Source organism: Lissotriton helveticus, chromosome 10 (assembly GCF_964261635.1).
Source record: "Lissotriton helveticus chromosome 10, aLisHel1.1, whole genome shotgun sequence".
Lineage (NCBI taxonomy): Eukaryota > Metazoa > Chordata > Amphibia > Caudata > Salamandridae > Lissotriton > Lissotriton helveticus.
Window position 1 is genome coordinate 1,032,597,610 of NC_136071.1, and position 24,929 is coordinate 1,032,622,538.

At 44.2% G+C, this 24,929-nt stretch overlaps 1 protein-coding gene across 1 annotated transcript in view; it reads left to right on the top strand.

The window, feature by feature from the left end:
* LOC144784164 (serum paraoxonase/arylesterase 2-like) overlaps positions 1–24,929 on the top strand; it is a 106,175-nt gene that overhangs the window by 36,143 nt on the left and 45,103 nt on the right. Inside the window, exons 4-6 of the mRNA XM_078662837.1 lie at positions 4,369–4,495; positions 6,494–6,688; positions 24,039–24,120. Of these exons, the coding sequence (XP_078518963.1) occupies positions 4,369–4,495; positions 6,494–6,688; positions 24,039–24,120 (404 nt within the window). The remainder of the gene's footprint in view (positions 1–4,368; positions 4,496–6,493; positions 6,689–24,038; positions 24,121–24,929) is intronic.

Consider the following 24,929-nt stretch of genomic DNA (forward strand, 5'->3'; position numbering starts at 1 on the left):
GTTCTGGCTGAACAAAACCGGAAGAACATCTGCTCCCTTCTGTCCTTTGACCTCTGGTCCCTCCTTCCAGATGGACATCCCTGCCAAAGAACGAGTCGAAATGCAGGTGTTCCATAATCCAGCCAGACCCACCTTCTCCTACCTACGGAAACGAACTGCTGCCACACTGACTGTGGCCCTGTCTGTTATCAACGTCACGGGCCTCGTGTGCCTCGAAGGCCTGGGAACACAGCTGGTGGGCCACAGTTCCTGCCGCATCACCATAACATTGGACTCGATTGATCCCCCCTCCTTTGTTGCTTCCCCGAATATGTACTTTGTTTGTGGCACCAAAGCTTACACTTGGCTTCCAAAAGGTTGGGGGGTACTTGCTACATCGCCTTCGTTCTCCCTCCAACGTACGTGGCCCCAGCAAACCATCACCGGCAGAAGCGCACAAGAGACATTGAACAAGCCGACTCCACTGGAGCACAGTTCCTGGATGCAGTGAAGGGACTTGTCCCTCTGTGGGGCCCAATGGCAAACAGCCGCGCCATCCGACACTTGACCCAGGCAGTAGAAACGACCATGAACATCACGGCTGGCATCCTCACTAACAATACGGCCGAGCTTCAGGCAGTCCGCCTGGTGGCTCTTCAGAACCGCCTTGTTCTGGATGTGGTTCTAGCCGGCCGTGGAGGAGCATGCCGCATCATCGGGTCTAGCTGTTGCACCTACGTGCCAGATAACTCGCTCTCAGTCTACAAAGCAATCGAGCACCTCCACAGACTTTCCTCAGAGGTTCACCAGGAGCAGGAAGGATGGTCGCTTGGGAGCTGGTTCTGGGGTACTTTGAAGGACTGGGGATGGAGGTTGTTTACATTTATCTTGATACCGATCGTGGTACTGTGTGGGTGTTGCTTAGGTATTCAATGCTTGCCACCTTTGTGTTCACTCATTGCCAACTGCATGTGCACTAAGACTTTGGACTTTGGAACTGAACATATGAGTCCCCTCTATGAAGTAGAAATACGTGGCCTTATGGGGATAGATCCGAATTGACAAGTAGGCGAGACATGTTAAAAGGGAGGACTGTTGAAATCTAGTTTGTGAGCTGAACATCATCTGCGCCATCTTGTCCATTTCCCCAGACACACGCACAAATGTGCACAGCAACCATTTTAGGTGCCATGGCCTCTCTGCCTACTGCCGATAGCCAGCGCGTCTCACCCCCTCACTCCCCGGCCTCGCAAGCACCCTTTTTGACAGCCCCCGGTCTCTCCTGCTTGGGCCCTAAACACACCTCCAGCGCGACTCTGCCTCCGAGCCACGTCCCGTGCTGAACCCCCACACCCTTTCATCTCATTCATAAAACAGGCCCTTTGACAACCTCTTCCCCCTTGCCCGATTGTTCGGCCTGATCCCAGACCATCGCTTAGCCCAGCAGATGCAGTTTATCACCCCTACAGTAGGACCTCGCCTCACTTCAAAGGAGCGGGGATTAATCAATGCCCTCACACCCCAGATCCGATCGATTACCCACATTTCTGTTCCCAGCGGAATGTCCAGCTGCGCGATAGCCATCATGCTGAGATTAGGGGTGGGGACTCCTACTGTAGATATGTGTGGGAACGGGCTTGAACCGGGGATTCCAAAGATGCCTTTTCCGTACTTCAAAGCAATACCACGGATGTCACAAATGTAATAAAGCCATAAAACTGTGTATAAGAGGCCAGGCCTCAGAGATGCGGGGAGAGCACCTCGAAACGATACCTCGTTGTCTGATCTGATGTGTTCTGCTCCGTCGGAAATAAACTCCTGATTCCTGCCTTCCAGTCTCCAGCGCCTGCCTCTTTATTTGATAATTCGTGAGTTGGGTGAGAAGCGGCTGACGCCGGGCAAACCTGAAAAGGGGTAATCGACCCGATCTGCCTGAACCCTTTTGTTTAACACTTCTGCACCAAAAGGCAACTGCAAGCTAAATATAATTTGCACACCTTAAATGGAAATTAGTTACGAGTTAACATAATCTATGGACATTCATTTTCTGGCAGGAAGGCTCTGTTTGTTAATGTGCTGTCTTCAGATCCCTGTGTCGCTGTTAAAAATTGGGTTGTTGGTTGACTGGGGTGAAAGCCCTGGTCAAGCAGCAACCGCAATCCTAGTCAGGGTAAGGCACAAGCAAAACCCAAATGAACCTGTGATCACCCCCCTGTTAGCTTGGCACAGAGCAGTCAGGCTTAACTTGGATGCACTGTGTAAAGTATCTGTGCAACACTTCAGACAGTAAAACAGTGAAAAAACACCCAAAAAGATCTGACATCAGGTTAGAAAAATAGAGCAAACTTTAATAAATGCCCAACATCCAATCAATAGAACTGGAGTTATGAATTTTTAAAGAAAAAACTGCTATGTAGTGCCTTAAAGCATAAAACGCCAACCACGGCTGTCTGGTCTTGCTGGACCGGGTCAAAGTCAAAAGTTCCGACCAAAAGCAAAGGAGCACGGGTCGGATACAGGCCCAGATTGCTCCAACTGAAGTTTTAACTTCCCCTTTTGTGCCAGGAGTCCCAGTAGCATTGGGGAGGGTCGCCGGGAGCAAGAAGAGCATTGTGGGCAGTGGTCAGCTTAGCTTGAAAAACAGGCCAGGTGTTGTCGATGGGTGGGCTGGAGCTTAGCATTGGTGGTCCCCTGTGGGCTGTTGATGCTGCTGTGCGTAGAGATGGGCTGACTGCAGCTTGTGCTGATTTTCAGTGTGTGTGACACTGTTCGCCATCCTGGTCACGAAGAGCCCAAAAGCTTGGTTTCAAGAGCTTGAGAGCCACACCAAGGGTCCAGAACTCGGGGGGCACCACCTGGGTGTCAGGAGCTCGCTGAAGATGGGCCAATGAGCTGTTGGGAAGCCTTCTATGTCCATGAAGCTCAGATCAGGAGGCCAGTAGGCTAGCCATTTGAGCCACTCCAGATCTTCTTCCCCAGGGAAGAGATCAGTATGCAGCATAGTATCCGTAGGGCGATTAGTGTACTGACGACTTGCTGTATGAGGTCCTTTCTTATATGTAGTTTTCTCTTTGAAGTGGGGAGAAGCTTCCAGAGACATAACATGTCTAGGAAGTGCATAGATAGCCTGCCTCCCTGTCCTGGCTACAGACAAACTACAGGGGGCAAACAGCCCTTTGTGTGGAGACAGGACACAGCCTATTCAAGTGTAAGTGAAGTTGTACCTAGCCAGTTCCTCCCTCCAATCCTGTCAGTGATGGCCCATCCAGGCACACCTATGCTCCCATTGTGTGCGGCTGGCTAGAAGGAATGCACAAATCCCAACTGTCACTTACACCCTGTCATGTGACCCAGAGACACGATGGAATCATCAAAAAGCTACGGCATATAAATGCCATCTTTCTAAAAGTGCAAAAAGAACAATTGATGGGCAGAATGCAGAACAATGTCACACATTCACCCCAGTACAGAGATCTGGCCCTAAATCCGTCATTTTTTTAAACGCCATTTCAGTTTGAACCCAGCCATATGAAAATTAGTCAAAATCATTTCCAACAGAGCACAGATTCTAAATATTATATACTAAGTGGCCTATTTATGAGCTGGTTTGTGTTGGTCTTGCACCATGCAACGTGGTGCAAGAGTGACACAAACCTTAAGTCAAATATATGAAGCCATGCATGGCCACTTTGCTTGGCCCTGGGTGACTCCATAAATCTGGAGTAAGGCAACACAGCACAAATCGCTGCATTGCCTTACTCTGCCCTAGGAAGGCAATCCTTCAGCATTGTGTGGGTGTTCCCCTGCCACTTCCATGATTTTTGAGGCATTCCAAGATTTACTAGAACTGATAAGCCTGGAAATGCGCCAAACAAATTACACCTTCCCCGGAGAGGCATAACAAGGAGAAATATCTTTATTTCTCCTTGTTACTGCCTCTTTCTATATGTACTGCCTTCTGCAGCACACATAGATAGAGGAATATGCCTCTCAGGTGTTCCTTCCTGCACAAAAACAGTTTTGCATGCAACGTGGGACCCTGCGATACCACTAGGCTGCCAAAAGGGCACCAGTGCAGAGGAAAAGGCAGGAATGTGTCATATTGCCTTAAATAGGAGGTTCTTCACAAATACTGAAATGTTGGTGAAATGATGCCAGTGATGTTGAAGATGACATGGATTTCACCTATGTTGCTTGCAAGAGATGGGTTTTGTACCAAGCATGTACATTAATCATCCAAGAGAGAACTCTCAGTATAATTACATCTACCAGTTTTCATTCTTTACCTCAATTAATAAATAATTGGTGTCCTTAAGGAAGCACCTATTATTGCAAGAGATTAAGCACAATTTTTATACTAATGTATAGATTTTCTTTTCTCATTTCTAGGTGATTCTGTCTATATTTTTGTTGTTAATCACCCGAAAAATGGTACCAGAGTGGAACTATTTAAATTTCAAGCAGAAGAAAAGTCTCTTCTACACATCAAAACCATACAACACGAGCTCTTTCTTAGGTATGCAAAAGGTGCACTGAATGCAAAGTTTGATATTTCAAGACTGAATGTTTTATTCATATATAAAGTCAGTGACTTGTAATTAGAAACACGGTGCTACAGTTTAGCTGTGTATTTACTTTCTTTTTCCAATCGTGTCAAGTGCCTGGATCCTGCAAGGTGAGTATAAACGCCTGATACTGCACTCCCCATGGCTGGAATGAATTGCATATGATGAAATGCAATGCAAAAGGTTATAGTAAATCTCCACCAAGGAATGATGCTGGTGCATGAAATCCAAAATGAAATAGTGTATATAAATACAATGCTATAACATGTACTTGCGACAGAGTAGAAGGTAAAAGCTATGCCTTAGTGGTATTAGCACATTGTAAAACGTACTGATGAGCGCCCAACAATTGTTTGAGAGACAGAGGTCAGGCAACTGTTATATGAAGTCACAAGGCCTGCAAAGCATAAACAAAGTTCGACACAAACACAAAACTCGTGGCTTCAACTCCCACCACATCACCGGCTGTTTCCTGTTGGTAGTATCCCGGCTTATCAGACACCAATACTATCCTAGTAGACCTACAGGCTAAGAACTACTCAGGACTCATTTGGGCCACAGGGAGCCAGAGAATATCTTGGCGGGGCTAGTACAATGTAGAGAAGTGTTGGTGGTGTAGAGAAGGATGCTTGGGGGTATTGTGGTGGAGCAGTAAGTGCAAATGCAGTGCTTGCCACTTTTTGGTTAAAAAATGATTTTGAGTGCACCACCCAACCCTTCCTCCAATCAACACTGCAAAGGGTTACCCAGGCTCATTGCTACCTGTAATAGGGGGTAATGAGAACCATTTTTTTGTCTGCATTTGGTAACTACCTCTTCCCCGATACTGTTCATGTCTATCCATGTACAAAAATGGACGAAAATACGATGGTGGCCTGGCAATCACAACTGAGCCACACACGGACTTTACCCAACTCTCAATGCACACATCACAGCACTTGATTAAAAAAAAAAAAACTTTACTGCTGAAAATGTATAACCCAGTTCACGCTAAGCCATCCACACACTCATCTGCAGCAGACCACCAGGCAGTGCAAAGCCACCCCTGACTCTATTCAGACATTCCATATCTCTGCGTGCAGCATAACCCCATATATGTTCCTATAGCTTGAAACTTCAACATATATATCCCTCCAAAGTTTGTCATACATTTTTATTGGGTGCTTCGGCAAAAATGCTGTAGGGATTTTGCATGGGAGACACATGTTGCAATGCTGAGAACCCTTTTGACTGCTTCATCGGGGTACCTGAAACTTGGCAGAAAAAGATGAGGCTACACATTTATATATAATACCATTTTTGCCCAGAATTACTAAGGCTTTGTGCCAGCACAAAGCTACACAAAATCTCACAAGGGTGTGTAATTTCCAGCACAAACACCATTGCGAGCAGCAAAGGTGATTTTGCAACACTTTGCGTTAAGGGAGTGTCACTGGGAAATTACAGTGCAGGCACACATAGTTTTTGATGCAAAGCTCATTCTTTCTGGCAGGTAAGAAACTAATGCAAGGAAGGCTTTTAGAGCACAAGCACAGTGGGTGGCATCGGCATGGGCATGTTTTAGTAGGTATGTCGTTGTGATGTGTTTTCCCCCTTGAGATGCACAGAAAATTACGTTTCTGCGCTGCGTGAATATTTAGTAAACCTGCCCCTTCATGTGCTTTTGCCAACTGGCGCCAGCTAGTAATTACTAAATAAATACTTTTCCTCTGGATAATTCAACTAAACCACAACAAAGGAGTTTCAGTCATCCACCAAGTAATGTTTGTCTGACTGATCCATCCATCCATCCATCTAACCAACCAACCAAAATGGACACTTAACGCTGGGGAAGTCATTCAGAATGTGTGCAAATAAAATAACGACAGTATATATTTCTTTAAATAGATTTAGAACGTGCGAATTCTCTTTTAACTTTTGTTTTTCTTGTTCTGTGTTTTCTACTTCAGTCTTAATGATATTGCTGCAGTGGGCCCGGAAAGTTTTTATGCCACAAATAATAAACCTTTTTCCCTTGGTGAAGTTGATGAGACATACCGCAATATTCTGCTGGGGAACATTATTTACTACAGTCCAGAGGAAGTGAAAGAAGTGGCAACAGGAGTTAATGTTTCTAATGGAATTATCATGTCACATGACAACAAGTATGTATGTTCCTAACAAGATTTTGATTTGATTCATAGTTTATTATATATATATATCTGAACTTAATGTGCCTTGTTAAGATATTGAGCAGGAAAATGTATTTTGCAAACTGATTTATGCTTATGCATACCAACACGTCATTTTCATGCGAGTGCTACTCATAAATGTGTGTGGTGGCAGTTTACTTAATTCTGGAGGCAATGAAAGTTGCAATACATGCCTTTTTACTACTTCTGATTTTTTTGCAGTTTTCTATTGTGCAACCTAGCGCTGAGGGCCTTAGTGCGCTTTGCAAGAGAACCAAAAAGTGTTGCACATTTTTAGGCACGTGGAAATTAAGCGATTTGCCCAGAATCACAAGATGGTCACCCCAAGCTGCAATTTGAGGCTTGTTCCCTAGTTGCAAAGTCAGGTACTGTTGCCGTTAAGTGATATCTCTGCCTCATCACAATAAGACATCACAAGAGGTGACATCACTGCCATGTGACTCTTCCTCTCGTAATGAGGGAAAGTGCCCTCAACAAAAGTAACTTGTTGCCTCCTAAAACACCCAAAGTGTTTTAAACTCCTTCCACACTTCCCATTTCCCTCTTGTAGGGTTATAGATTTTCACCATCAAATAACACATCCTGTTTTAACCTTTCTCCCACGAAGCAGGTTATATACAGAGAATTAAGTCCTATCTCTGAGTAGGAACATTTAAGATTTATAATAAGTGTTTTAAGTCCAGATTCTTTGTTGTGTTGAGGAGACAGAGGAGACAGCGGAAGGACTTTACTTTTACTTTGGTGAAAAAACCTCCAAGTCACAATTAATACTATAATTAAAGATGCTGCATTACGCGGCAACATTAGTTTTTCCTTGCCGCATACTTTGGTGAACCCTGGCACACAGTTTGGTCTTCCTCTGCCGGATAATTCCAGTGGACCTGCATATAATGACTCCAATTTGTTTAATTTTTAAAGCTAAATGATTGCCTGAAGGTATCCTGAGCTGGACTTTTATTCACAGTCTGCTTATGAAGGGAGGACTGCAGGCCAGAAAGACTGAGTTTTTTGTGAAATCAAAGATGATTGCTATTACACCTGCCTTAAGTGATACCTTAAGGTGGACAATAAAAGGCTGAGTCAACCCTGCATTCCTCTGTATTGTTTACTCATCTGCGCTACGTGATGATCATGCCTTCACGTTGGTAGAAAAAAGGCAAAGTCAGCACTACCATACTTTGCATCTGTATTGTCTACTCAGCTGCCTTACTTGATGCCTTAAAGTTTGTAGATGAACGGCTGAGCCAGCCCTGCCATGATCTGTTTTACCTTCTCACCTGCATTACGTGATGCCTCAAAGTTGGTAGATGAAAGTCCGAGTCTGCCCTGTTATACTTTGGATGTGCATTGCCCACTCACCTGTGATTCAGGTACTATTTGCTCTATGATGAGGGCTACGCTATTCGCATCATAGCTTCTTTCTAAAACATATCCCCACAACCTCCCTGTTTCTTCTCCCCTGTGCCTTAGCAAGATGGTCTGTGAACGCTAGAAATCCCGCTGCAAAAGGTGCTGAGTAGCAGCAGGACACACACCATATGTAGCTAGATTCCCAGCAGAGGGACACGGAAGTCGGCAGCCCTGTCACTACAAACATTATCATGCAATAACCACAATCCTCATTCTTTTAATTGCGTAAAAGGCCATTTATTAGGACAAGGTTGCTAACATTCAATTAAACTTTATTAACATTAAAAATTGCTTGTCACATCCCGCGCACCTCCAACAGTCACCTGTGCTCCCTTCCACCTCCCCGAGGGGTGAATATGCCCATGTGACTCACCCGCCCCCAAAAATACCACCTACGCCCTGCAAATTGCCCTAAACTGGCAACACACTGTAATTCAACATTCCACCCATATCCTCCTATAACATGTAGGGTGGGCGGAAGGATCTAAATTCTGCCTCTGGTCCTGGTGGTGCTTGGCATCAGGATGTAGCCGGATATGCCTCTCCTGACACCTATATACCCCCCACAACTAACTCATTGCTTCTCCCTTTCTAGCCTATCCCCACCCTGTCCTGAGGCCATCACAAAGCACCCCAGGGGAAGGCTGGTCTGTGACATTCACTTCCCCCGAGAGCCGACATCGTGCAATAACCACACTCTACGTTGTTGTAATCGAGTAAAAAGCCATTTATCAGGACAAGGTTGCTAGCATTCTATTAAACTATATTAACATTAGCAATATACACAACTCACTCACGTCCACTTCCGAAGTAAGACCATATCCTTCGCTTCATTCTTCCTACTTTCACTCACTGACCTCACTCTATATAACCAATCACTCCTTTACTTGCCCTGCACATATCCTCCCTTGAAGATACTTCCCCTGCTTGTCGCATCCCGCCGTCAGTCACCTGTGCTCCCTTCCTTCCACACAAGGGATGGATATGTCCACATGTGAACCACCACATCCCAAAATACCTCTAACCAGGAAACCCCCGTAGGGCGGTTTCCTACCCCACCAGACATAACGTGCACCTTCCGCCTCTCAGAAATAAGACCTACGGCAACAAATCGACTCAATCCATAAAGCGCTCACCACATCCCGCAATTCCATCATGCAATATGCATTACCCAGGCACAAAAGGTGCACCCCATCATCCCTGAAAAGTTGCAGCTCTTCTCCCTTAAGCCCACCATGTGCAATCACCTTGATGTCATGAGTCAGACAGAAAACCCTCATCGCCCTGTTCAACTTCCTCCGGGCCTTGTCAATCGCAGCATGTTTCAAGGCCTCACTCCAAACCCTGCGCGGCACAAACTCGGTCCAAACCACTCCTGTTCCTGAAAAATATATTTTGATCGCCTCCAAGCCCCTCTGAATATGTTGGAGCAAAGTCAGTCCAGGCAAATGAACCAAGTCGTTTTCCCCCAGATGAATCAGGAGCATGTCCGGGCTAGCCCCTCTGTGGAACCAACTTAGTCAGCCACGGCAACAACGCACCACAATGTATTCCCCCTTTACCCCACTAAAGCACTTTATGGTGGCTATTACTCATGCCCAGGTTCCGTCCATAAACTTGTTGATCCGCATACTTTGCTGCCGAGTGAACAAAGGAATGTCCAACACTCCAGGTAACCGTCTTAGTCCCAGGAGCCCTCAAGCACTCTGCGGCAGAAAAAAGAAGACATTAGCTCCGAAAATTTAACTCCTCCACCCCCTACAACACGGAAAAACACCACTATGTTCACAGAAAGCGCCCCCAGTACCTTGACCACCACGTGCCAATCTGACGAATCCATCCCCAAGACCACCCCAAGAATTCCACAGCCAAAGTTGCCCCAATCTGAAAGGAATGCATACCAAACCTAGTCGGGTCTCTACCAACCCTACGCAAAGCCAGAACCAACACTGCCAACAACTGAAAGGCAGTGACCCTGCTGCCATCAGTGTGACAAAAATTCCTGATAAACACCTCCCAGGCAACTATTGGAAACCACGCCATTCCCGGACAGGGAAGACCTCACAGCTGCCACCCTCACAGCCACTCCCATCTACCCTGCCCATCTGATTTGCATTAGAATGCCGCAGCCAAATACCTAACCTCCTCTGTTCCAAGCAAACCTCATCATACAACACCCCCCTCTTGACAAGCGGCACCCAAAAGCTCTGAATCCCAAAATGCCCCAAAAAACATACATAGCCAAAAAACGGCAACTTCAAATTGATCATAGCAACAAAGAGGCGAAACAGCCAACAACTCCCGCAACAGCTTGAACGTAATAGCTTCCCACAATGCCACCATCTCCACACCCCTCTCCCTGCCCCACCCCTTCAGAAACTGGACCAGGACTTCATTCTTGGCAGGGTCAAACCCAAACTACAGCTTGCCATAGAATTCCAGCCAACTTGCCCGCAATAGTTGTAGGCAACAAACCTTTGTCAATACAAGTTAGAACAAATCTCAAAACTCCCTGCTCAGTGTCCTGTCACTCTAGCCACAACAGCTCCAAAGAATGTCACAAAAATCCACCAAATTCACTCCCATGCCAGTCTGTAACTTCTCCTGGTGAACTCTGCCAATGACCTCTCGACCAGTTCGACTACTCTCACTCCCCCAGGCCCAGATGTCTGGCAATTCTGTATTGAACTGCTGTGCTCCTGGCACCAGCCAGCAAAACGTTGCCACTGCGAATAAGAAAAAGAATCAGCTATATCATTGCTGGCCCCTGGGACATGCTTTGCCCTGAACACCACATTAAGCCGCAAGCCCACCAGCATGAACCCCCTCAACAGTTGCAAAACCCTCAAATCCCTTGCTCGCAGCCTGTTCACTAAATCCACCACAGTCATGTTGTCCACATGGAAAAGTACCATCCTGCTCCTCAACTCACTGCTCCAAACTAGCAAATCCACCATCAGCATGAAAGCCTACAAGAAAGCCATGCTCCGGCCTTGACTCAACCAGTATGCCGGCCACTCTTCTGCACTCCATTTTCCGTCCCAAAAAAGACCAAAACCCAAGACCCCGGCACCATCTGAGAATATCTGGACCTGCCACACCGTACTCCCCTCCAAAAACCCAAGGACACACCGTTGAAATCATCCAGGAATGTCTGCCGAACACACAGGTCCACTCCTACAGCCAAAGAAATGTGCACCCTGTGGTGCGGCAGAGGCGCCCTCAACATGGCCATGCCAAGACGCCTACAAAAAAGTCCTCCCTGCTCTCACCACCCAGCACTAAAAGTGCAGGAAATCCAGTAACTTCAGCACCACCCTCATCTCAATCCCCCTTTCCACAATCACATACAACAGAATGCCCTGTATCTCCACACCTTTCTCCTTCTGCAAACAAGCCACCCATCACACAGAGTCCAGCTCGATACTCAGTAACGTCAACAAAACACTAGGCCCTTTTGTCTTCTCTGGAGCCAAAGGCAACCTGAAATCCAGTGCTAAAGACTCAAATTGGTGAAACGCCTGGACACAATCCCCTGGGGCTTATGTTCCAACAAACAAAAAATCATCTTGGTAGTGAGGTACTCCACGACAGCCACGCTTTTTGCTGAACACCCACTGTAAAAAAGCTCGAACAAGGCACAAGAAATGGCACAACTTATCTGCAGCACTTTGGCCACATAGATGACACCCCCAGACTGCATTCCAAGCAAAGAGAAATCACCAGGATGAATGGGCAGCAATCAAAAGCCAGACTTGTCATCACACTTCACCATTTCAGCCCCCTGCCCACACTTCCGCACCAGGCGGATAGCATCATCTACAGAGGTGTACAGCTCCCTGGTACCTCTTTGGCAATGGAATTGTTGACAGACCCTGGCCAGGATAAAGGTTCAATCATTCTGAACTCTCCACCCTTTATTAGGCACCACCCCCTGCAGAGAAATAATCAAGTCCGGCAAGGGCCACTCAAAGAATAGACCCGCTACTATACCCTCAGCCACCTCTTTGTCCAGTTTCGTTGCAACAATCTGCAGGAGTTCCCCAGTTTACTTCCAACTGTCGGCCCACCGACGCCCCATAGGATCCTGATACTCCAAATGAAACCCTTCAGTAAATCCCTATTTAAATTGCAGAGCCGCCTCCTGTCTGGATACACAAAGAGCCAAGGTACCAAGACCGCCACCTTAATTGGAGTGAGAGCCCTTAGGTTCAGACTGCCCTGGGCCTCTAGTGTCCTTCCACTGTTCTACGGGGCTGATTCGTGTAAAACACTGCATGATGGGGTGGCGTCCCCTACACTTGAACATTCATGCTTAAACCTACAGGGGTGCCAGGAGCAGCCCCCATATTAAAGTTCCAACACTGCCCAAGGGTGGGTCCTGATGGCTCTGCGCATATCCCACTCCCTGTGTAGCGGGCGGGGCTAAAACGACCGATAGGTCACAGGCAGGCCACTGGCCATATGCGTTGAGGCTGAGAATTGAGTGGATGACATTCACTGCATCCACAGCTCAAAGTATACCTCCCCAATGGCTTAGCAGGATTGAGGCTGACCCTAGCCCTAAATTCTTTGTCATAGTTCACCAGGCATAGCCCCCGAAATGCATCTGCACTTTGCGGATAATGTCCATGTACTTTAGCAGCGCAATCGCCCTATCTAAATGACGCTCACAATATATGCCAGCATAATTCAAAAAGGCTGAGATCCAGTTTTCCATATTTATGAGAACCCTCAGTCTCCAGGTCAAATCCCACTCTTCTTTTTTGGACCACTCCTTTGCCTAAATTTCACTATAGAGGAGTTTGAAGACTTCGACATACTCGTGATTCCAAATTCTAAACTTGTTTTTTTACCAACAAATCGGACCCCAAGGGCATTGCTAACCCCATGTAAGGTAGTCTCTTTTTATGTTTGTTCTCCTCAGTCGCATCCTTCCCCTCTGCCTCAACATGCCCTACTGTACCAACCCTTTGGACCCCAGTACCCACAACCTGCTTATTGCAACCCACCCTTTCGAGCTGCCCCGGTGGCACTGCTACATCCGGCAGCACGGCCCATTAGTCACCCACCACTCCATCCCCTACACCCACCAACCTGCATGACCTACCCCCTGCTCCCAAGTCCCCAATATCCCTGCCCATCAATCACCTTTACCTATCAATCCATCTCCGCCCACAGCCTTTATTTTATGCCATCCGCCACTGCTCTGGGGCCCTTTAGGCTTGACACTCTCCTTGTCCGCACTTGACACCTGCAAAACACCAACTTCACTTGTTGTCCTCTTCTTCCTCCCAGGCCTCCCCACACGTGCATCCTCATCATCTTGCAACTACCCTTCCCTTCCCAATCCAACCCTGTGACTGGTCTGACCACTTCATTATTACATTCTTCATCCTCGAAAAAATGAAATCTAATCCGGTTCAATCCACCAGATCTAAGGTCTGGAAGAGAGACTTGAAGAAACTCAATCCCAACTCACTACCCTCCCCCAGCTACAATCTTCTCCTACCCCCACTGGCGCTGTTGACGTACAGGCTCTTACCGACCACTACCTCAATTCGATGTCCTCAATTATCAACGAAGCTGCCCCTCTTCAGTTAAAGAATGTTTCTTCTAAAATCTGGATATCTGACCTGTCAGCTTTGCGCCTCAAAACACTTAAGAAAAAAAGAAACGCTTACTTTACAAAAATCAAACGCTCGAAAGCTGCTTTCTTTAGCCACCAGCTTGACCAAGCAAGAAACCGACCAAAAAAACTGTTCGAGTTAATCAAAACTCAATCCAGAGATGGCCCTCAAAGTCTCTTAAACACCTCTAGTGCACTACTGACCTGTGAAGAATTCTCAACCGTCTTTACCTTAAAGACAGACAACATCAGGAAAGATCTCCTCACTGATCTAAGTCTTTACTCCAACCCCCACAGCAAAACGCCCATTGATTTAAAAAACAATGCTTCGTGGTCATCCTTTGAAACATACTCGGAAGAAAATATTGCCAAGATTCTAAGCACACTGAAGCTTTCCAATCACCTCACTGACCCTCTACCCGCAAACGCCATAAAGGACTTTATCCCATTACTTCTCCCCCTCTGGACCAAAATCATTAATAGCTCACTTCAACAAGGATGCATCCCGGACTCCCTCAAAGTGGGACAGGTTTCGCCCATACTAAAGAAACCCACAGCGGACCCCTCGAGCTTAACAACTATCGCCCTATCACCAATATGCCTACCTTGGCCAAACTCCTAGAAAAATGTGTACACCTTCAACTAACAAAACACATCGAGCACTTTCACCTCCTCAACTCACACCAATCAGGTTTCCGAGCAGGCCACAGTACGAAATCAGCGATGACTCACATAATTGATGACGCGCTTCAAATTCTTGATCAGAACGTTTCTTGCCTCCTCATACTACTCGATCTCTCATCAGCCTTTGATACGGTCAAACATAAGAACTTACTCGGTTTGCTGAGTCTCAGAATGGGTATTTCAGGGACAGTTCTCAAGTGGTTCACCTCCTTTCTGTATAACCGGACTCAAAAATTCAAGATTAACAATAATATGTCCACACCAGTTCCTGTAACACTTGGTGTCCCTCAAGGATCCTCCCTCTTCCCTACTCTGTTCAATCTAGTCATGGAACCACTTACCGCACTTCTCCAAGCATCTAATGTTCAATTTCACATGTACGCAGACAATACCCAGCTCTACCTCAAAATTCACACCCTTGATGACATCAAAATACTCAACACAACGCTTAGGAACACACAGACTTGGCTGGCAGAAAATCACCTCAAACCTAACGCGCGCAAAACGGAATTCCTCATAATAGCGCCCCCACCAAAGTCCCCATCACTCAGGCCTGGCTTAATCATCTCACTGCACTCAACGGTCAAACCTACTATTGTGGAATCAGCTAAATCTTTAGGCATAACCCTCGAGTGCAATCTCAATATGCATCATCACATCAGCAATGCAATGAAGGGAGCTAATTTCCAAATCAACACTTTGCGTAAATTGAAACCATTCCTTCTTCCCAATGACTTCAGAACTGCAGTCCAAGCCCTAGTCATCCCTCGAGTGGATTATGGAAGTGTTGCCCTCTGTGGTCTCCCCATATCGAACAACCGCACCATTAAAAGCCTCTATTAATGCTGCAGCCAGACTTATCACGGGCTCAAAAAAACGCTCACACATTTCTCCTGATCTAAAAGCTTTGAACTGGCTGCCCTACGAAGCTAGAATACACCTGAAAATCGCCTGTATAACCCACAAGGCTATACACCACAACTCCCCCAGCTACCTTGCTCAGAAACTGACAATCTCGGGTGGCTCAAGAGCGACAAGAAGCGCAGGCAATCTTCTTTTGAAACCTCAGAGATTTCACAAGAAAAAAACTTATAAACGCTGCTTCTCAGGGATGGCGCCCAGGATATGGCCCTCCCCCCAGAAATCAGACTTATCTCATCCACGGCATCCTTCAAAAAAGAAGTAAAAGCTCTCCTCTTAGCTAAATTTACCTGAACTTTGACTATTGTAATCTCGGAACTCAGTACTCTTCCTCCTATGACTATGTATATTGACCTCCTATGCACCGTTGCTACCTTACCTTGTTTTCTTTTGTAACCATTTGTACTTCTTTGCTCAAAATGTTTTGTTTAATCATTACTTCTTTGCCTTTTTATCCCATTCTGTTTGTAAAGCGCTCTGATATCCGTAAGGATCTTGTTTGCGCTCTATAAAACTTTCAAAAAAAATATTCAAAGATCATCTCTTCATTACCCACTTGCTCCACACACACAGACTTCTGCACCCCTTCTTTCTGCCACTGCACCGACACACCATGCTGAGAGAAACGGGCTTCTTGCCAGTCTTCTTCTGAGTGAGCCCTCGACGGAGGGCAGGCTACTTCGAGACATTTTTGCCCCGCTGGCATCTCCATCTGTCTCCTAGCCTCAAACGCTGGTCTCCCACCTCCTTCCCCCACCAGGTTGCTCCAACCTGAGGGGTCCCTTGCACCAAAGGGCCCCCAAGTTGCACTGGCTCCCACCCTACCTGCCTCCTGCTTATGATCCTTGGGTACCCACAGCCACTGCCCTCCCATTCTGGAGCCCACTGGCCTGCGGACCCCAACCTACGCATCAACTATCTGTGGTTCCTTGGCCCCAGGGCCAAGGGTAGCTGCCCTCTCCCGGCCTCACACATTCTAGCCCAGCACTCCTCTGTCTCTTGAACTAGCAGGTACTACTTACATATGCACCCCTCTGCCATTTACTTGGCTATGGGACCCCCGCAGAAACCCCTTGCCATGAAATGCCCCCCATACCCCTCCACCTGGGACCCAGGACCAACCAACTTGCATTTTTTTAAAGTTTGGCCCAAAGGCCCAGCCATCTGCACATCAATCCTCCCAGAGGGGCCTTATACTCCTAGAGTGGCCTTATACTCTTAGAGTGGGTGTCATGCCTCAGGCATGATCAGCCGAGGCTGGTGGCATTGGTTAGGGTGGAGACTGGAATTTAGGCAATTGGAAGAGAAGCACAACACAATTTATGTTTTTTTGGCAACCATGTTAGACTTGGGCTGCTCTTACAGAGATATCCAGTAATAGCAGCTACAAAGACCTGGGAGCAGTAAATCATGTTCAGAGGGTAAGTATTGTTTCCATACATTTATGATATTTGTACCTGATCAACCATCCACTGCTCGTTCTGAAGGCGAAACTTTGAAGCTTGGAAGCACACATGAAGCAGATCCCTGACAGAAAAATGTACAGTATTCCTCCCAGATTAGATCCAGAAGTCCACTCCATTTATGAATAAGCATTGGTAAATGCATTAGATTTCACCTATGTGATTAATAATTATTAATAAGCTATTTCTTGTTGTAAGTTGCAGCTTGGTGAGAATGTGTGCAATATAATTTACAGAAACCCTGTTAAAGTGTTATTGACAAAAAGGCAATATTTTGTGCTGGTACTAGTTGCATTATACAGTGGGGAGTTTAGGTAAATGGGGGAGGAGAAAGATAAAAATCATGTACTTGATAAGTAGCTGTGAAAGTGGTGCAGCTATGGGGACAATATATAAAGGGTGGATGAAAATCCATACAAATAAAGTGTCCTATAAAGAAAAGTAAATGACGACTGCAAACACATATCTGAGGAAGATGAACGATTGGGGGAGAGTCGACGACAGCACCGGGCAAGACGGCACAGCAAGGGAGACAAGTCGACAGACAACCGGAACATAACAAAGTAAAAGACTAGCATACAGAACATCGAGGAACCTGAAAAGAAAAATAAGGTTATTCAGTCTTCTCAAAGAACCCTTTGGTCATAAGAGGAACATAAAGAGTGAGCCTGTAAATACATAAGAAAAAAACCATCCAAAAACTAGGATACTATGCAGGAGGGTGTCCCTCCAACACAAAAATCATTTATTTTGACGAAGAGGCTGAAGTCTCCATAGAGCTGGAAGAATGTAAATGAAGAAATTGTCGCAGTTCTGCAGGAACAGTGAAGGAGGAAGTTTTATTCTGGAATGTTACTTTAAAGAGGCAAGGATGAAACAAACCAAAGCAGGCTCCCAAAGAGCGCAGTTGTGGCGAAGATCTAGGAACTCCTTCTGCCTGGCAGATTTAGCTCTTGAGACATCCTGTGAAATAGAGATTTTATGACCGTGCCATTAAAGTAGCTTTTTAGCCTTCGCTGCATTGAGAACTTTCAGTAAACTCCAGAAAAACATGATGACATCTCTGAGTTTGGATGATGAGGAGGGTGAGATAAGGCAAGTAGGAAACAACAGGGGTTGACCTCACTAACCAAGAGACAGAGTAACAAAGGTAAGGTTTAACAGAAATTCTCTTGGAACAACAATTTTTTAAGAAATCTTTTGCTCAAAAACCATTCATAAAGACATATCAATCCTTCACATTCATCACACAAACATATATATATATATATATATATATATATATATATATATATATATATATATATATATATATATATATATATATATATATATATATATATGAACCCTGAAAAACAATTGTCGAGATATTCAATAACACATATGGCTTATCTCTATAGGAATTACTTTTATTTGTAATCATATAAAAATCATTAAAAATTGTAATGCAGTATCACAAGCGTGTTAACACAAAATCATATCACAAATATACATATGAAGCATTAAAAACATCATAAAAACGGTTATCCTAATGGGAATCAATCAGATATATTGGTGTCCACTATTCAATAGTTAAGTGGGACCACGGAAGTTCCTTGGGTATGGCTCTAACCAACAGATCGTTGCGCGTTTTGGTGGGCAAGGACAGCAATTAAATATTTGTGGGCTCTCTTTTTTTGCTGTGTGCACAACAGTGCATTGAGGTTAGCCAATATGGAACCATGCAAGCTACCACTCCTATTTGATGATTGCGAGATAGGTCAGTCACCATTCAACTTTTTGTTTTACATAATAAAATGGTGCCAAATTGTAGATTTAAAAGCATATTTAATGATAAATCACATAGAAAGGCAAATAAAGACTGCCCTGAAAATGAGCTTTTGAAATCATCCAAACTCTTCAATATTCTTCGAAGCATTGTTCCTCTGCAGCAGAATAGTATTTAATTGTAAGAAGCAACAACATCGTTTCCAGAATCGCTCTAGAATATTTTTGTGGGAATGTCACATAATAAGATCATTGCAACAATATCAAGATTGGGAATCTACGAAAAAGAAGAATCATCGCCCACTTTTTGTTTCGTTAACGAACATCGTTTGGTCCTTTTGCATTTGCTAAAAATGTTCATATTCCCTGGGTGTCTCATTGTTTTTTGGGTGAAATGTAGGTGCTGCCTAAGTCGATTTTACAAAGGCTTTATACAGTGATGCTGGCTTGTTAATCTTTGAAACTCACCCCAAATTGCATTGGATTGCGCTTATGAAGCATTGCCACTGATACTATTACACAAATTGTCTGTTGTCTGAATATACGTTATTTGAATACCAGTACATTTGTAATATGGAATCATGATTTGGATGCCGGTTGAGTCTTTGCTTTGGAAACACATATTCTAAAACAATTTTTGCAAAGAAATCTCCATCAGAATGTACATGGAAGAAAAATATGTCCATCAGCATTACCATGCCACAGAATATGTCAATCTCGATTTCTGTGTGACTACTATGATGGCCAGTTCATGTTTCTACAAGGAATGCACACAGATATGGATTTTGCACCGTGACAGAAAGCACACCAGCAGTTAGTGTAACATAGTATGCATGAACTTCAATTACTGTGCCTACAGATGTCAAAGCTGTCAGAAGTGCTATGTATACAAGGTTTCACTTATATATGCCTGACACACACATTTGTGTGAAGCAAAATGCCTGTCTAGTACTTACTTTGCAAGAACGTCCTACCTTCTTTCTCATTTGTTTTCTACTTCTTTATGTATCCACTGTCTGTACTCGTTCTTTACATGCAATGATGACTCCCTTAACACATATCTCCCTCCCCACATTCACTTTATGTCTTAAGATTCATTTGATAAATCTTACACTCAATCTTACACTCAATCTTTCACTTTTAATCTTGCTTTCATTCTGCCATGTACTCTCTCTTTCTAACACCCACTCTCTTATTCACCTTTACTCTCTTGCCAACTCGATTTGTGTATCATACATTCTTTTGACTCCCTCAGTGTTAGAAATTGGGGGTTCTATTTGGCAGAGGTATGCCCCCTGTCCAACCACAATCCTAGTCAGGGTAGGTCACAACACAACGTAAATTAACCTGTGTTCACCCTCTGGTAGCTTTTCACGGAGCTGTCAGGCCTAATTTAAGAGGCAATGTGTAAAGTGTTTGTGCAACACTCCATACAACAACACAGTGAAAATAACACAAAAGGACTCCGCTCATGTTATAAAAATAGATTATAATTTTATAAATAAAAACAAGACGAAAACGACAAAAAAACATCAGGTTGAATTTGAGATATGAATTTTTAAAGAATAAATGACAAAATAGCACTTATAAACAATAAACGCTTAAGTGGGTTATCTGGTCACACTAGACTGGGCAAAGTCAAAAGTTCAGGCCCACTTCAATGGAGCATGGGCCAGATACAGGAACCCACTTGGGCTCACTGAACAAAAGTACCTTGATCCGGGCTGCGTCATCGCAGATGAGCATGCACAGTGAGTCGAGGCAATGCGTCAGTGTCACGCTACGCAGGGGACAAGGTATATCAATTTTCTCCACTCAACTGCGACGATGCGTCAGTTCTGAGAGAGAGCACTGGTTCCAGATGAGACGTGCAGCTGCTGCTCCTGTAGTAGGTGATGTGTCGAGGCCAAATTTAATGCACTGGTTCCGGGGGCGATGCGCCGGGTCCCCTCAATACAATGACAAGGAAGCGCTGATTCTGTGTGTGATTTGCTGGCTCCGCTACCCGCAAAAATGAGGATGTGCTTGTTTCAGCTCATGCAAAGGTAAAAATGTGCCGGTTCCGATGAGGATGACTGGGTTCTGGATGAAGATGCACATTAGGCCTCACTTTCAGGTACCACAGCTATTGGTGAAATGATCAGATCCTACATCAATGGGATGCAAAAGGACCCGCCATCCTACTCCTCTACACTTTAGACAGTTTTACCTGTATGATCCGCTTTCTTCCTTGACATGATTTTAGGTTGTATGTCAACTTCCCCTCCTTGGACCTGTATAAGGGATCATAAAACCCTTGGAAAAATCCCTTGCCCAAATACCCCCCGCTCAGTCTGGTACAACCTCAGCCATTGCTGCAGTACATCCACTTTAACTGGTGTAACTAGCTTCTACAGACACCCCCTACTGCCCCCTTGCCTCTGCTCCCTTTCTGACCCCTTATCACGTACTGCATTGCAATATAGTTGTCTGCTGTTACTTTTTTCACATTTATGTCTGAGCTTGTATGGCTGCAAGTAACAGTCTTACTTATTATAATTCAAGCAGGTGTCCACCCTCCCTGTTTCATCTGCCCGCACCCTCCAAGAAAATGCCCCATGGGAAGAACAACTCTGCTCACCAAATGCATTGTTGTCAGTGGTCTGGTTGGCAGCATAAATTGCAACCATAACTCATTTTCTAATTCTACCATGCCTTGGAGGGGTTCACTCTCCTCTGGGACTGTAGGACATTGGAGTATTAGTTGGGGGAAGGAGGTGAGACCCCCATCTCAAGTGAAAACCTCGAACCTTGTCAAGGTGAGCCACTTAATTCACTAAATTAACCTGTGTTTAAAACTTCAGTAGTTTTGCACAAAAAACTCAGGCTTAATTTAGAGCCACTGTGTAAAGTATTTTTGAAGTACTCAGACAGTGCTAAATTGAAAACACAGCATAAGCAAAATAAAGCCAATTTAAGGGATAAAAAACGGTGCTTTTCAGGAGTAGTAGAAATGCACATTATCATAAACTGGTAGTATTGGCTTAGTCGACTAACGCATCAAATGCAGTAATCTGTATTGAGGTGTTAAAGTTTTGCAAGGCCACTCAGTCATTCATCTTTCAATACAATATATCTCATTGTGCTGGCTCACTTTAAACGTCCACGATCTGCCAATAGACCCCTTGGGGAGAGCATGTGCTCTACAAATGTATCTGTTACTTTACCAATAAGGAGGTCTGCAGAGAAGTATTTACAATACAACATTAAGGCCTTGATTATGAGCAGTAGCGGTCGGTGGTGGGAGTAGCTGCCGGGCGGTGACATTTTATTTATTTATATGTTTACTTACCTGTAATCCTCCGTAATCCATAGATTACTACCCCCACCCTGCCCTCCCCCTCTCCACGTCACCGCCCGGCAGCTACTCCCACCACAGACCGCTACTGATTAAGAGTGTCATTTGAATTACAATATGTCTAGAGATAGGAGGTACCAGTCCAATTTGAATTACAGGTTTCACTCTTGGGCTCGGGTTGCTGAAAGAATCCTAAAGTCTCTGGCTGAAACTACAGAAGAAAGTGAGAAAATATCAACAGATCAGATCCAGAATTGCCTACTACCCCGGTAAATCCTAATTTTTCAGTAGTTCCATTTGTATTCCTTGGTAGTTTCGCATCCTCGGAGTTGCTGGAACTCTCGGTATTGGTCATTCAGGAGGGTGCAAAACATGAGAAATGCCTCATGACGATCCACCTGCATCAAACTAACTGCAGACAAAGCAATAGAATTACTTGAGGCTGTGGCTGTGCCTGGGGAGGTTGCTATATACATGGGAAGAGGTGTGAACCTGTATGTTTGCATAAGGTATTGTCGGCTAATGCTAAATATTGGCTAAATATTGGAAGCCGCACAAAACATTAAAGGGTGGGGATGCACCTGGAGTTGTTAGTACATTCTTTGTATTTATTGCATCATTCGAACTCAGTGGTGTTCTTCTTATTAAATTCATAGGAGACCATATTCAGCTTTTCATAAAACCCTGAATCAATATTTTCATATTGTACTAGTTACTTAAATTCTTCAATTTGTAAATCAAATTCTGGAATGGACACCAGAGAGCAATGTTGCTCAATGCCTGATGATATCAGGGTTCTCCAAAGCTGGTAGTGGTGGTCCAGATCCATGCCAGATTTTTCAGATAACTACATTTATATAAATGGGCATATGCTAAAAATCTGGCTTAGATCCAGTTCACCAGAACTGACTTTTGAGAACCATTTTATTTTTTATTTTAGTCTACAAATGTTAACGTCTTTGGAATAGGAATGTGGCAGCTATGAGTAAGTGATGACAGTGACCCTGACTTGATCATGGAAGCACCATAGTAAAAAAATTGCTGCACCAGTATTGCTTAATTTCACTTATATTCCTACCTGTAATCAGGGGAGGTTACTCCATTAGAGTGGAGGAGCTTCGCCCCACAAGCCCCAGATCTGATAAATAAAATGGTTATAAAGTTTATTTATTACTATTTTATTTTTCAGTAACCCGTCCTGAACTGAGTTTCAGGATGGGCCGGGCCAGTGCTGCCGAGTGGCAGCAGGGACCTGTGTGCTGATGTTTAAATTGCGCATATATCTTTTGCCGGCCATCTTGCGATGACTTGCCAGAAATTACATTTTAAACCTCTCTAACCCAGCTGTCTTAGACAACTGGGGTAGAGAAAGTGCAGGCCTCCAGTGCTCTTGACAGTGCAGAGTGAAGCCACTTCCTCCACTCCTGGCACTTCTGTCATGCTGGTTAACAGCCTGAGAGCAGTGCCAGGATTGGTTAGGGGAGCTGGCTGAGTCCAACATTGGAGCCTTCCTCGAGGAGAGAAGACAAGAGTGAGGAGGAAGTCGCGCAGCAAGTCAGAAAGGTCAGTCTATTTTTTGTTATTTTTATTTTGTGCTCCTGCCTCACCACCCTTGGTACATGCCACCCACCACTGCCTGTTATGTCATTGGGGCCAAAGCGAATGTGATATAATTTCTTCAACAATTGCATTTTGGTGAATTGATGTACTTGTGTAACAGTTGCTTAACCTAAAAATAGGTCTTTATATTCAGATTGCTCGATAGAATTATTTCTATAAATATATATGTATACAATTTACAACTGTAATGGGTTTACGAGTAGATTAAAAACATGTAGTATGAAATAGTGTGGTTTTACATTAGTGTACACATATGCTGTCTTTTTATGGGTTTGAGATGTGAATTTACATTGTTTTATAAAGGGAAATAATTTGTGATGGTTTTAACAGGCTATTGTAAACTTTTTTGAGCTACGACATCTAGCTTCATATATAGACAACAATTTTCTTAGAGGTTTGACATGTGTGGTTTTATTGTGTTGAGAATGTCTGGTTTGCCATAAATACACAATTGACATGCAATTTTTTTAGGTATGTTTATGCAGCTTCTTTGTTGGGCAAATCTATCTCTGTCTTTGAAAAACTCTCCAACTGGTCCTTATCTAAAGTGAAGGTAGGTGAATTTAGATTTTCTCTTCGCATTTGAAAAGTGCATTCTTATCTTTAAAAAGTATAAAATATTACTACTTTCTCACAGGAGCAAATCGAAGGTTTAGGTTATGTATAAATCCAGTTATTCAATAAAAACAAACATTTTTCTAATTCATTACTTTTTCGGAGTAGAGTTCTCAGTAGCAATACTTAACTTTGTGTGGCGATCAATAATTGTTTTCTCAGTTCCTTGGTATGTCTTTTCACACACAGCACAAGCCTTTTATTATAATAAAATTCAAGGAAAAATTAAATGCCATGAAACTACACTTCAGTTTCTGAGTTTGATGATTAGCTCCATTGTTGGAGAATTCAGACGCATCAAGATGCTGCTGGAATCCAGGAGCACCAGGGAATCATTCAAACAGACAAGTCTTTAAAATGTTCCTGTTACTGTCCGTATCTAGCCAGTAGGGACAACAGGCCACCTTTTCCCTAATTAAAAGAGCAATGACAAATTTGCTTACATTTTTCCACTTAGTTCGGCTTTTATTTCAGGTAAAAGAATCAAACTTTAGGAGAAAAGTGGAAAAGCATTCTCGGCCCTGGCTCCTTCAGTTTGGAACTCACTTCCTATTCATATGTGGCAGACTTCCAAACTTTAGGTTATGTATAAATCCAGTTATTCAATAAAAACAAACATTTTTCTAATTCATTACTTTTTCGGAGTAGAGTTCTCAGTAGCAATACTTAACTTTGTGTGGCGATCAATAATTGTTTTCTCAGTTCCTTGGTATGTCTTTTCACACACAGCACAAGCCTTTTATTATA